At 32.5% G+C, this 13,500-nt stretch overlaps 1 protein-coding gene across 1 annotated transcript; it reads right to left on the bottom strand.

The window, feature by feature from the left end:
• Positions 1 to 526: 526 nt before the first annotated feature.
• On the bottom strand, positions 527 to 7,949 carry LOC112533713 (uncharacterized protein K02A2.6-like). The gene is made up of 3 exons (XM_025156102.1): positions 7,677 to 7,949; positions 1,142 to 1,239; positions 527 to 575 (listed from the first exon to the last, which is right to left on the bottom strand). Exons 1-3 carry the CDS (start codon positions 7,947 to 7,949, stop codon positions 527 to 529), a joined length of 420 nt encoding a protein of 139 aa, XP_025011870.1.
• Between the last annotated feature and the right edge of the window lie 5,551 nt (positions 7,950 to 13,500).

Raw genomic sequence — 13,500 nt, 5'->3', positions numbered from 1 at the left:
CCTTTCCAAACCATTAAAATGAGAGGTTATGCTTATGAAAATGACATTAAACATTAGTGGTTACAATTATAGGAGTTATTTTTTATTTATGCAATTTACTTTTTATTTTATTTTTACTAAATCTCCATTAGCCTCTTCCTATAAATAGGTAAGGTATTTGCATTTGTAAAGACATCATTGAGTTGAATATAAAAGTCTTCTTTTCTCTTAAGTGAGAATTTTTATTTAGAGTTTTTATTTGATATTTAGAAACTTATTAAACTTTTAGTTTGTGGCGTTCAAAATCCAAACACCTTATACTATAGCTCTCTAGCTTCTATAGCTAAAAGGGTTGTAGTTCATATACTTAAAGTCTTTAGCTCTCCTATAGCTAAAAGATTTTATGTCTTTATTTTCTTTAAAATTCAGAATCCTGATTGATATATCCTGCAATTCAAAGAATTGCCATTGGGGTTTTTGGATTATTCATCTTCATTGCTTTTGGTTGAATATAATCATTGGGTTTGTAGTGGCATATTCAAAGGTTTCAATCCAATTCATACCACAAACTATTCATAATAATAGTAAGAGTGTACCTATATCAGAAGTAAAAACAAAACAAATAAAAATCTGTAAACTTATTTTAAGCATCTTGAAATAAGACAAGCATAAAAAATTAGAAAAACCGATCAAAATTTAGAAATGAAATATTTGTACCATATCAAGACACATTAGTTCAAGCATCATAATATATTAATAATAGTTATTTAATAAGAAAAGGCTACTACTTGGCCATGCACTGCCTGGAGCAACCTCATAACAAAAGCCATTTTCTGTATAGTCTCGTGAGCAATTTCATCACCATAAATTGTAGCCTCAAATTTGTCAATTAGCTACTAAAATAGATTTCACCATCACCATATTTATGTCACGACAAAACTACCAACAAGACTCCATTGCTCATCAATAAATCATTTCCAACTTTCAAACTTACTAAGGGGCATTCACGTATCCAATATACATATTCTTATACCAAGACCATTCAGAAATCTGTTGAAAATCATTTGACTAGATAAGTACCTGTTATCTTATTACATGTTCTTGACAAAATTAACAAGCACATGTTCATGGATGAGACTAATACAAGCAAAAGAAGAAGTACCAGAACCTCTTCCAGTAGAGATGGGATTTATGAGTCTCCTCATACTCTTTGGAACTTCTAGAAGCAGGTTCAAGGCCTTTCACAGAATTTAATTCTTCCTGCTCACAATGAAACTTATATTAGTACATTATCTACTTATTCTATTAAGACATTGATCCAGCAATCAAAGGAATGTTTCAAAGTACCAAATTTCAAAAAAGTGACTAATACAAGCTTTCTGAATTCAATAAGAACCAATGTAGGAAAGAATTTTAAAGAAACTTACATATGTAGCCCACTTCAATGTAGGAAATTGAACCAATGTAGCTAGAACTTCTATTGTATTATATCATAATAAAATGGTGTCTAACACACAACTGGCTCTAAGGAGTTTTAGATGAATACGTATAATGTAAAACAAAAGATAGCAGCAATTATAATATAGCAAAACTTGAAAACATATACAGTATCAATAAAGTTCTATCATTATCTTGAGCATTCCTACAACTCAGTTGATAAACACAAGTAGCCAAGTTTTGTTGCAAGAATTAACACCTTAATCAAGACAATATCCATATATATATATATATATATATATATATATATATATATATATATATATATATATATATATATATAAACTATGTATCTGAAAATATCACTATGTACCACAGAGTCAAGTGGTAATCCAGTATCAAAGAAATGACAACAAGAAGAAGCTAAGAAATATAGTCATATAACTCAAGTAATAGTAGAATAAGATTGAAATAAAAAGACGACAAAGAAATATTATATGAAGTATTCTAACACCTGATTAAGATAGCTAACAAATTCTAAATGGTAGAATAATTTTTATAGTGCCCTATACACAACCGATTACACATAAGCCATTTAACAACTAATGTACCTCAAAATTATTATGACTAATCTAACATGTCAATTCCACAATGAACAATGTGTGTATGATAAGCAAACTAACACAATGCAAAATCGAATAACAACAATAAAAGTAATTAAATCACCTTTGCATAAAACAATACATCAGCAAGAAAGGCTTCCTAAGTTTCTTCTTTTACCAATTGTCAATATATCAAGGTGAATAAAACCTTACAATTAGCAAATGAAGTTACAATAGTCTAATTTTCATTTTTTGATTTGACAGAAAATGCAAAAGTAATAACATCATAAGTAAAGTAACAAACACAACAAATACAATCGATCATAAAAACATGCACAGAGCTATAAAAGAATAAAAAGCCATGAATTAAATAATTTCTTTTAGACTTTAGCATATTAACAACAATCAAATACAACAAAATAATATGTCACTTTAAGATATAAAAAAATTAAAATATGAAGCAACCAAAAACCAAAACCTAAATAAAACCAAAAATCGAAAGAAAACCAAAAACTAAATAAAAACAAATAGAGTATTATGAATAAAAAGCAAAAAAATGAATGTTGTCTAATTGAGTAGAAGGAAAAATTGGAGAAAATGAAATTAGAAAAATAAAAGAAACCATTACTAATAAATCATAACGAATAACCATGAAAGAGTTACCATCTTCATAAGTTTTCAAGTATCAAAATTGGGTGATTGATTGATAGAGTTACCAGTTGCACAGATAGGGACAGAGTTAGCCAAGCTTAGGTAAGAGAAAGGAAGAAAAAAGAAGAGAAAGGAAACATAGTTAGCATTAGGAAAAGAATAGGAGTTAAGGTTTCAAAATTGAAGAAAAATGGAGGAGAAGTTGAAAAGAGAAAGGAAGAAGTTAGGGCTCAAGCACTCACTTATATCAAACTTCATTTAGGAAAAAATGAGTTTTTTTTTATTTCATTATAAATTTTTATATATATTTCAGTGGAAAAGTTATATTTTGGCAGTAAAAGTTTAGGCCGAATTCTTTTTACCCAATAATGAGGGGCATATATACTAATTACTACCAAATTAACTCCATCCTTAATAACCATGTTTTTAGTGATAAAAATTTTAAAGCCCTCATTATATGTATTCAAACTGTAATTTTAATAATAGATTTTTTGTACTCTCGTTAAAAATTTGTCATTATAGATTGATTTTCTTGTAGTATAAAGCTGAGTTGAGAGATTTGTGTAACTCCTATGTAAAGCAATACAATTATAATACACATCTCAAAATTTCCATAAAAGATCTAGAGTCCACTAAGCAAAAACCTAATGAGTTGCTCCCTGTATCACATGCAACTGTATCAGAAGAGGGTGGCCAGAGCATTTAACAAAAGAGTAAGGCCATGAAAGATCAGAGTTGGTGATAAGGCCCACAACATCTGATCCTAGAGGTAAATTCAGGCCAAATTAGGAATGCTCATTTCTCCTGTAGAAAATTTTATCCAAGGATGCTGCTAAGATTTCATATCTTGGAAGAAATGAATTCTCCGAGCCCATTAACCTAGATCATCTCAAGAAATACTATATTTAAAAAAAGAAAATAAAAAAAGAGAGAAGAAAAAAAAAAGAAACCTGCTGATCGAGAACTTGTAAAGGCTGGTCAGGTAAAGATAATAGTAATAAAAAGAGAAAATATTCAGCTTGAAAATCTGAAAAGACTGGCTAATAATAAGAGTTATGTCATTAGAAATAAAAAAAATGTACCCATTTAAGCCTTTATTGAATGAATAAAATTTTCTAGAATTTTTATCGAATTTGCATATTAATGCTTATTGTTTCATGCAATACTAAAAGGAAAAACAAAGCTAAATCGATGAGATCTAAAATAGAGGTATTTTTTATTCTCTTCTTTTTGCCCTAATTTTCTTGGACTCAGCAAACACCTTTTGGGTCCTCTTATTCCTTGTAGGATCAAGTGCAATAGTAGTTTGTAGTAAAACCCAAGCTTTGTAACTATCATTAGTGGTCAAGTCACCTTCAGAATTGATGTTGTGCTCTACAGTATGGTAGAGCCATAGTCTCTCAATCTTGTCCAAGAAGTCCTATATCTATGTAAAGCCTTTGAAGTCGGGAGGATATTCTAAAATCATATGCTTCTCCCATATTAATAGCAGAGTTTGAATAGGGTATAGAAAGTGGATTCTCGAAGTCCGAGTAAGAGAACACATGCTCCATATATCAAAAGGGTGATATGCTAAATTTTCCACCATGGGCAGGTCTAACAAATAAGGGCAAATGAGAAAAGGGAGAGAATCAACTCACCGGTCGAGGTATGAATAACTAAGGGTGGTGTCCATCCACCTCTCGAGCAAAGTAAAGACGAAGGTGTGGTCTGTCCTCCTAGTAACTGATGGAAGCGTGGCATTGAAGCGACGAAAGCCAATATCGCCAATCCTAGCCTGAATCGGGCTTAGGAGTTCATTGAACCACTTACAAGCATCCTAGAAGTTTTTGGCGAACCAGATTGACACAATATCACTCAGAAAAGCACAAGCACAAGTATGTAAACACAATGCAAACCACGTAAAGGCCTCAAACAAATAAGTATTACATCAATTTATTGTTATTTTATGCTAAAACCCCCTAAGAATTGCTATTCCGCCCGTGCACAATCAATTCAGATTGTGCAGAGCTCATCGGCATTGCATAGAGCCGATCGGTTGTGCGCATAACTGAATTGGCTCTATGGCTTAGGGCATAGCTTTTTTGCAAAGCTTTTCGCGAAATTACACTTATTTTGAACAAATAATGTGTGTATAGTATATAAATGACAAGATACAAAGTTTAAAGTCGAAAAAATACCTCTTCGATGGTTGAAAATGCCTAATAAGTGTTCAATTTCGCCAAAAGGGCGATCTTCTCTCCTTTCACAAGTCCTAAGTCATTTTGGCGAGAAATTGGTGGTAAAAACTCCCAATTCGGCACGAATAAAGATAGAGTCCCATTCTACATTTCAATATCGACAATAAGGAAATTTATAGTAAGAGTAAAATCCATCGACTTTAGAAATTGTGTGGGTTCAAGTCCCTCTATCCCCAAAACAGGCCTGCTCGACTCCCTAATTGTTTTTATCCTATTCTCTCTTTTCGTTAATGGTTCAAATTTCATTATCCTTCTCATTCATTCAATTCTTTCACAAACATATCTGGGATGGATTTCTTTTTACACGTCTTAGGATAGATATGATATATATAAAAATGAATATCTTTGAGCAAAACAAGAAACCCCCATTCTAGTGGAAAATGGAATGATTAACAATCCAAATATTATTCGAGCTAAAATTTACTTTACAAAGTCATCTTTTTATTAATTTTTATTTATTTAAGTGATGGTTTTCTTTAAATTTATTGTAATACAAATGTTTTGTTTGATTGAAAAAAAAATGTTATAAATTATAAAATAAAAGAATATTTTTCATTTTTTAGGAGGGGTTTCTAACTCAGTGGTAGAGTACTCAATTTTTTTAAGTGTGGGTCATATCTTTTACACATTTGTATGAAGGAAAGGATTTGTCCATACCAAGATATAGTTTGAAAGATCACGACTGGTCCTAAAAGGAATGAATGGAAAAAATAGCATATGTCGTATCAATGGAGAATTATGAGAATACTTCATTTTTGTTGGATCGGGCTAAACCTTATTTGAATTCTTGGAGTGGAACATAATAAATGAATTTAAGGATGGGTCGAGTGAATAAATGGATAGAGGCGTCCTAAGAATCTCGATGATGAGGCCACCATTTCAAGACTGATTTCGCAAGATTTGGTTAAGAAATGAATGAGAAATCGAACAAAAAGTGAGGAAATTTGAGAGAAAATAAAAGATAAATGTGGATATAGTCGATTATAAATGGATGTGAAGGCTTATATAGGTCCCAAAGGGAGGGCAAAAGTGCCATTTAGGCCCTTGACTTATCAAAATTACATTTTAGTCCTTGAATGGACTAAGTACTGATACAAGTCCTCAAAAAAACAGATAAAAGGCCATATTGCATCCCAAGGTGGAAATTCCCAAAAAATTACAAGAAATTATTCATAAAAAATTATATTGGTTATTTATTGGAGAAAAATAATTTAAGGTATATGTGCAAGTATCTTTCAGCAAAAATCGAGCAATATGATAATTTTATATAAGACCTTCTATTTAGTTGCGTTAGAACTATTAATAATATGAAGCTAAATAATTAGAATAAATAAGATAGTAGACCTTAAATCGATAGCTATAAATTTTAGTAATTTAATTAGATATTTGCAATTAAGATTTTGACTAAGTGATTAGCCTATAATTAAGATTGATTTTGTTATTAATGAATATTATAAGTATTTTTGACAGGTCATGGACCCGTTATACGGTGGATAAACGTCCGTATTTTAGGGGAGGTTCAGCCAAATTTTCGGTATAATTTTCGAGTCAAAATTATTAGACAGTCAATTGTAGGATCTAGACCTAGGGTTATTTATTAAGTGTTTTATTTTTATTAATTGAATTGTTCTGGTGAATAGATAATCCATCGTTTCACCCCGCTCCACCCGAGGCTTAGGAGCAGAGCAAGGGAGTCATCACAACTGTGAGTTAAAGTCATACATCTCCTATACATGTGTCATATGCCAAATTTTTATATAGCAATTTTGATTTTACATATATTATTATCATCGTATATTGGTTATGGTAGATTTTGCTGGAAATTTTTATTAATTTTTATTCTAAATTTTTATTAATTTTTATTAATTTATAGATTTAAATTATTTATTTATTTATTATTCATCTAAATAACCATTTTATGGAATTAATTGTCTATTTACTATTTATATATTATTTTCCACATCATCGATATTATGATTGCATATTGACTCGGGATGAGACGGTAGTAGAACATGCCACCTGATGGGTTGCATCAGAACCGCGTGCATATCGGTACAAATCTGAGACAAGTAGTAAAAGAATATTTTAAGACTTGCCCTGGTCGAGTTCAACTCTTTGACATGTGAAGATTTGATTGCCGGATTAAAGGTCCTTAGTCGAGCGTTGCTCTTTAGGCGCCGGCTTTATTGGGAATCAAGTGATTGAACGGGTTGTCGAAGCCCTTCAAAATAAATTACTGATTTTTCTAAAATAACTTGTAAAAATAGTGAAACCAAGTCGAATCCGAAAAGACCAATGTGAATAGCTTCTCAAAGTTAAATAATAAAAATGAGGGGATCTTGAACGTTTGAACCAATATTATAAATAAACAGAAAATAATAAAGGCTGAATATTAAAGTAAATAAAAATCAATCTTACCAAACTTCCAATTCAAAAGTGCAAATTCTATCCAATTTTAATTTTGATCATAGGCTTAAATATCAATTTTTCTATTCAAGTACTTAGTCTACTTATTCGGAAAAGCCGCAACAAGTGTAAATTCTCCTAATTTAATTGACTCAAACCAGCATCCAAATCAAGACTTACCATTAGTCAACTGGGCACGATAGCATTCCATATCAACTCAATGAAAGCAATAAGAATAATGAGAATGACTAAACCAATATTAATTAATCGAGATAGCTGCAATTGAATTAATCTTATTTCTTTGTAAGCTGTGCGGTAAGCCCAAAGACCGAAGGCTCCAATCCTTTCTTCCTGGATTCACCGTTTTCTCCAAGATGGATTTAACTTCTCTATTGGAAACTTCAGCTTCTCCATTGCTTTGAGGATGATATGCGGTGGCTACTCTGTGATTCACTCCATACTTCTTCACCATAGCTGCAACCGATCTATTGAAAAAATGAGTTCCTTGATCACTGACAATTGCTCTTGGAATCCCAAACCTATTAAAGATGTTAGCCTTAATAAAACCTACAGCAGCTTGAGAGTCATCAGTTTTAGTGGCTTTAGCTTCCACCCATTTTGATACATAATCCATAGCCAAAAGTATATATGAAAAACCATAAGAATAGGGTAAAGGACCCATAAAATCGATGCCCCATATACATCAAATATTTCACAAATAAGAATTGGAACTTGAGGCATTTCATTCTTGCAAGTTGGTGCTCCTACTCTTTGACATCTCTCATAACTCTTGCAAAATTGATATGCATCTTTAAATAAAGTTTCCCAATATAAACCACTATCTAAGATTTTCCTAGCGGTCTGTCTAGGTCCAAAGTGTCTTGCACATGCATAATCATGGCAAAAGGCTAAAATAGATTGGAATTCATTCTCAGGCACACATCTCTTAATCACTTGATCGGAATAAAATTTCCATAAGAATGGCTCATCCCAAACATGATACTTAGACTCACTTTTTTTATCTTTGCTTTCCTAGACTTATTGAGACAAGGAGGTAGATTTCTTGTGACTAAATAATTGACCATGTCTGCATACCAAGGAATCATACCTTTGAGTTGGAACAAATGCTCATCCGGAAAGTTGTCATTGAAAGGTAGATCATCTTCTTCCCTTATCAACCTACTTAAGTGGTCTGCAACATAATTCTCCACTCCTTTTCTGTCTCTGATTTCCAAGTTAAACTCTTAAAGAAGCAAAATCCATCGAATTAGCCTTGGTTTTGATTCTTTCTTTGCCAAAAGATACTTCAAAGCTGCATGATCAGAATACACAATAACTTTAGAACTAAGCACATAAGATCAAAATTTATCCAAAGCAAATACAATTGACAAAAGCTCATTTTCTGTAGTGGAATAATTGCATTGGGCGGAGTTTAGGGTCCTGGAAGCATAATAAACGACATGACTTTTCTTCTCAATCCGTTGCCCTAGAACTGCTCCCACTACATAATTGCTTGCATCGCACATGATTTCAAAAGTTAAATCGCATTGAGGTGGTTGAATAATAGGTGCACTTGTCAACAAATCTTTGAGCTTATCAAACACCTCTCTGCATTCTTCCCCAAACTCGAATTGAACTTCCTTTTGCAGTAAATTTGTCAATGGCAAAGTAATATTGAAGAAATCCTTGATAAACCTGCGATAAAACCCTTCATATCCAATAAAAGAAACCACTTCCCTAACATTGGTAGGGTATGGTAAGTTTGCAATTATGTCCACTTTTGCCTTATCAACCTCTATACCCTTGGAAGAGACCACATGCCCTAATATAATGCCTTAGGTAGCCATAAAATGACACTTTTCATAATTTAAAACCAAGTTAGTGTCTATGCATCTTTTCAAAACTTTGGTTAAATTATCTAAGCATTCATCAAATAAATCCCCATACACAATAAAATCATCCATAAATACTTCAATGTATTTCTCAAGATATTCAAAAAAAATACTCATCATGCATCTTTGAAATGTATCTGGGGCATTATAGAGGCCAAAAGGCATTCGCCTATAAGCATAGGTTCTGAAAGGACAAGTAAATATTGTCTTTTCCTAATCTTCTTGTGCAATAGGAACTTGATAAAATCCTAAAAAGCCATCAAGAAAGCAAAAGAAGGATTTGCCAGCCAATTGTTCTAACATTTGGTCAATGAAAGGTAAGGAAAAATGATCTTTTCTAGTCACTTGATTAAGCTTCCTAAGATCTATACACATTCTCCAATCATTTTGCACAGGCATTGGTATTGGTACAAGTTCATTGTTCCAATTCCTTACCACAGTCATTCCAGTTTTCTTTGGGACAACATGAATCGAACTTACCCATTCACCAACTGAGATTGGGTACATTATACTTGCATCCAATAACTTGAGTATCTCTTTCATGACAACTTCTTTCATAGCTGGATTCAACCTCCTTTGTGGTTCCCTTCATGGTTTAGCATCATCCTCTAGCAAAATCCTGTGCATGCAAATTGAAGGACTAATGCCTTTTATGTCAGCCAAAGTCCAACCAATTGCAACTTTGTATTCCCTCAAGGCTTTAACCAACCTTCCTTCCTGTTTCATTGTTAGTCTTTTTGAGATGATGACAGGCAGTGTTTTACCATCACCCAAATACACGTATTTTAGGTGATCCGGTAAAGCTTTTAACTCCAATTTTGGTCCCTAGATAATTGAAGGTAATATCTTATTATTAGTATTAAAAATTTTAATATTGGAATTTAGTGATTCAAATAATGTTGCTGAAAATAATTCTTCTACATCAATCTCATAATCAATTCCTTCTAAATTAGATAGTGCATCTAATTCTTGCTCATCACCGACACTTTCTTTTGTAAATACATCATGTACAATTGAATCAATCACATCAATATGACAAAGAGAATGTACTTCATTAGGATATTTCATTGCACCAAAATATTAAATTTAACAATCTCTCCATCAAACTCTACGGATAGAGTACCCTCATCTACATTAATCTTTGTCTTAGCTGTTTTCATGAATGGTCATCTTAACAAAATCAAAGCTGATTTTTGTGAGGAATTACCATCCATTTCCAAAATGTAAAAGTCGACAGGAAATATGAGCTCATTAACTTGCACCAAAACAGCTTCAACAACTCCAAGGGGTGAATAAAAGAACGATAAGCTAATTGAATCATTACACTGGTCTTTTGCAAGTCATTTAGTTTCAACTCTTGATAAACAGAAAATGGCATGACGTTAATGGAAGCTCCTAAATCTAATATGGCAAGCTCAATTTTCGTATTACCAAGAATACAAGGTAATGTAAACATATTTGGATCTTTGCATTTTTCTGGCATATTTTTTTGCAAGATAGCCGACACATTTTTACTTACCACCACTTTCTCCTTTTCCTTCATCTTTCTTTTGTTTGTGCACAATTCCTTCAAAAACTTTGCATATTTTGGAATTTGCTTGATAGCATCCAATAATAGGATATTTATGTCCACCTTCCTAAATGTATCCAAGATCTCCTTTTCTTACTCATCTTCTTTTGGCTTAGCTAATCTGCTAGGAAAAGGAGGTAATGAAGTGTGAGATGAAAGAGATAGAGGAGGATCAAATTTTACCCCATGTGATGCTTTAAAGGAAGCTTCTTCTTCCTTTCCCTTGCTCGATTCACTTTCCTTAAGTGGAATCGACCCTGAAGGAATCTCCTTTCCACTTCTTAGAGAAATTACACTAACATTCTCCTTTGAATTTATCTATATTTGTGAAGGTAGTTTTCTAGAATTTTGAGCCTCTAATTTACTAACCGACGTAGCCAATTGAGTAATTTGATTGCCTAAATTCTGAATGTTTGACCTTGTGTACTGTTGAAATTGAAGGGCACTATTAGCAAGATTTTTAACAATATCTTCCAAAGACATACCTAAATTTAAAGCTTGAGGTTTTTGGAGAACTTGAGGTGGTCTAATGAAATTCTAGGAAGGATACTTTTGTTGTCCTCCTTGGTTACCATAGCTCAAATTCGGGTGATCTCTCCATCTAGGATTATATTGATTGGAAAAGGTATCATACTTCGTTTGAGGTTAACTAGTAAACTCGCCTACAACATTAGCCTCTTGCATCAAGTCTTGTTGCAATGGTGGGCACATATTAGTGGGATGTCCTTGAACTGAGCATATTCTAAAAAATTTTGCCACTTGCAATTGCTCTACAGCCATTTGATGAACCAAAGCAGTTAAATCAGAAATTTTATTTTTAAGATTTTTAATGCTTACCTCATTAAATCGCCTAGTAGCTCCATCAGCTCTTGTACCAAATTGTTGAGAATTTTCAGCCATGTTTGAAATCAATTGCTTGGCTTCTTCTGATGTCTTGTCTACCAAGGCTCCACCACTTGCTGCATCAATCATACTCCTATCGTTTGGCAATAATCCTTCATAGAAGTATTGGATTAAGAGTTGCTCAGAAATTTGGTGATGGGGGCAACTAGCACACAGTTGCTTGAACCTCTCCCAATAATCATACAATGTTTCTCCAGTGAACTGTGTTATGCCACAAATTTCATTTCTGATGTTGGCAGCTCTTGTTGCAGGGAAAAACTTATTTAAGAATAATCTTTTCATCTCATTCCATGTTGTTATTGAACCGGAGGATAGATAATAGAGCCAATCTTTTGCTTTATCCTTCAAAGCAAAGGAAAAATCTCTAACATTTATTTGCTCTTCGGTCACACAATGTGGCTCCATTCTGGAGCTTAAAATATGGAATTCTTTTAAGTGTTTATGAGGATCTTCACCTGCACATCCACGTAAAGAAGGGAGTAAGTGAATTAAGCCAGATTTTAATTCAAAATCAACCATAATATTAGGAAATGTAATGCATAAAGGTTGTTGATTCAAATCCAGTGCGGCTAGCTCTTTGAGAGTTCTGTTTGCCATATTTTCTACAACTTCTTGAAAAATAGATGTGTCACCAATAGCCAAATATGTCTCCAATTCCTCTATGAGATGACTTTTTCTTTGCCTAGTCTCCTTTCTTAATCGACGCGATGTCTTCTCAATTTCAGGATTATACTACAAATCAATAGCCTGAGAAGAACAAGTCATAAACAAATAAATTAAGCAATGAGAAACTAAAATAGGCTCTCCAGCAACGGTGCCAAATTTTTAACGAGTTGTCGAAGCACTTCAAAATAAATTACTGATTTTTCTAAACTAACTTGTAGAAATAGTGAAACTAGGTCGAATCCCAAGGGAACCAATGTGAATAGCTTCTCAAAGTTAAATAATAAAAATGGGGGTTTTGATTATTTGAACCAATATTATAAATAAACATAAAATAATAAAGGATGAATATTAAAGTAAATAAGAATCAATCTTACCAAACTTCCAATTCAAGAGTGCAAATTCTATCCAATTGTAATTCTGATCATAGGCTTAAATATCAATTTTTCTATTCAAGTACTTAGTCTACTTATTCAGAAAGCCGCAATAAATGTAAATTCTTCTAATTTAATTGACTCATACCCAGCATCCAAATCAAAACTTACCATTAGTCAACTGGGCACGATAGCTTCCATATCAACTCAATGATAGCATTAAGAATAATGAGAATGACTAAACCAACATTAATTAATCGATATAGTTGCAATTGAATTAATCTTGTTCTTTTATTTCCCTAGAGCCTATCATGCAAGCTATGTAATTCGAAAATGCCGTAATCACACACACATAAGCCAGCTCCTTACTACTTGTGTCAATCGTTCATGACAATTACGGATCACAAACTCAAGGTTAGCAATAGAAAAATCAATATCAAATTGAGTCGTCAGTTCAATCAATATGAAAAATTTGTAAATAATAAAAATAAGAAATAAAGAATACTTGAATTAAAGAAGAATTCTGTTAAGCATAAAGCCTCACAAAATCACAATTGGAATTTATTCACTCTTAAGTTAGAAACTAAAAGCTTAGGCACACATGGTGGAGTAAAAATTCATAAAAGTTGTAGGGAATAGAAGAAGAAAAATAATAAAAATATCAAAGCACTCCACCGTCTCTTTATAGAACTAGCCTCCTTATATAGGAAGTCAACCTAAACCCTAATAAGATAATCCTTATCCAAAAAGAAACAAACTTCCTATATAATCTTAATCTTAAAA

The sequence above is a fragment of the Ricinus communis genome, chromosome 6 (genome assembly GCF_019578655.1).
Source record: "Ricinus communis isolate WT05 ecotype wild-type chromosome 6, ASM1957865v1, whole genome shotgun sequence".
Lineage (NCBI taxonomy): Eukaryota > Viridiplantae > Streptophyta > Magnoliopsida > Malpighiales > Euphorbiaceae > Ricinus > Ricinus communis.
This window is presented reverse-complemented; position numbering and strand designations above follow the sequence as displayed.

Excerpts from the sequence above, each read along its gene's own strand:
- LOC112533713 (XM_025156102.1), bottom strand. The coding sequence starts at position 7,949 with ATGGATTATGTATCAAAATGGGTGGAAGCTAAAGCCACTAAAACTGAT. Across the intron at positions 1,240-7,676 it reads AATCCATCTTGGAGAAAACG|GAAGAATTAAATTCTGTGAA; the intron begins GTGAATCCAGGA and ends CATTGTGAGCAG. Across the intron at positions 576-1,141 it reads CTCTACTGGAAGAGGTTCTG|GTACACTCTTACTATTATTA; the intron begins GTACTTCTTCTT and ends CTTCTGATATAG.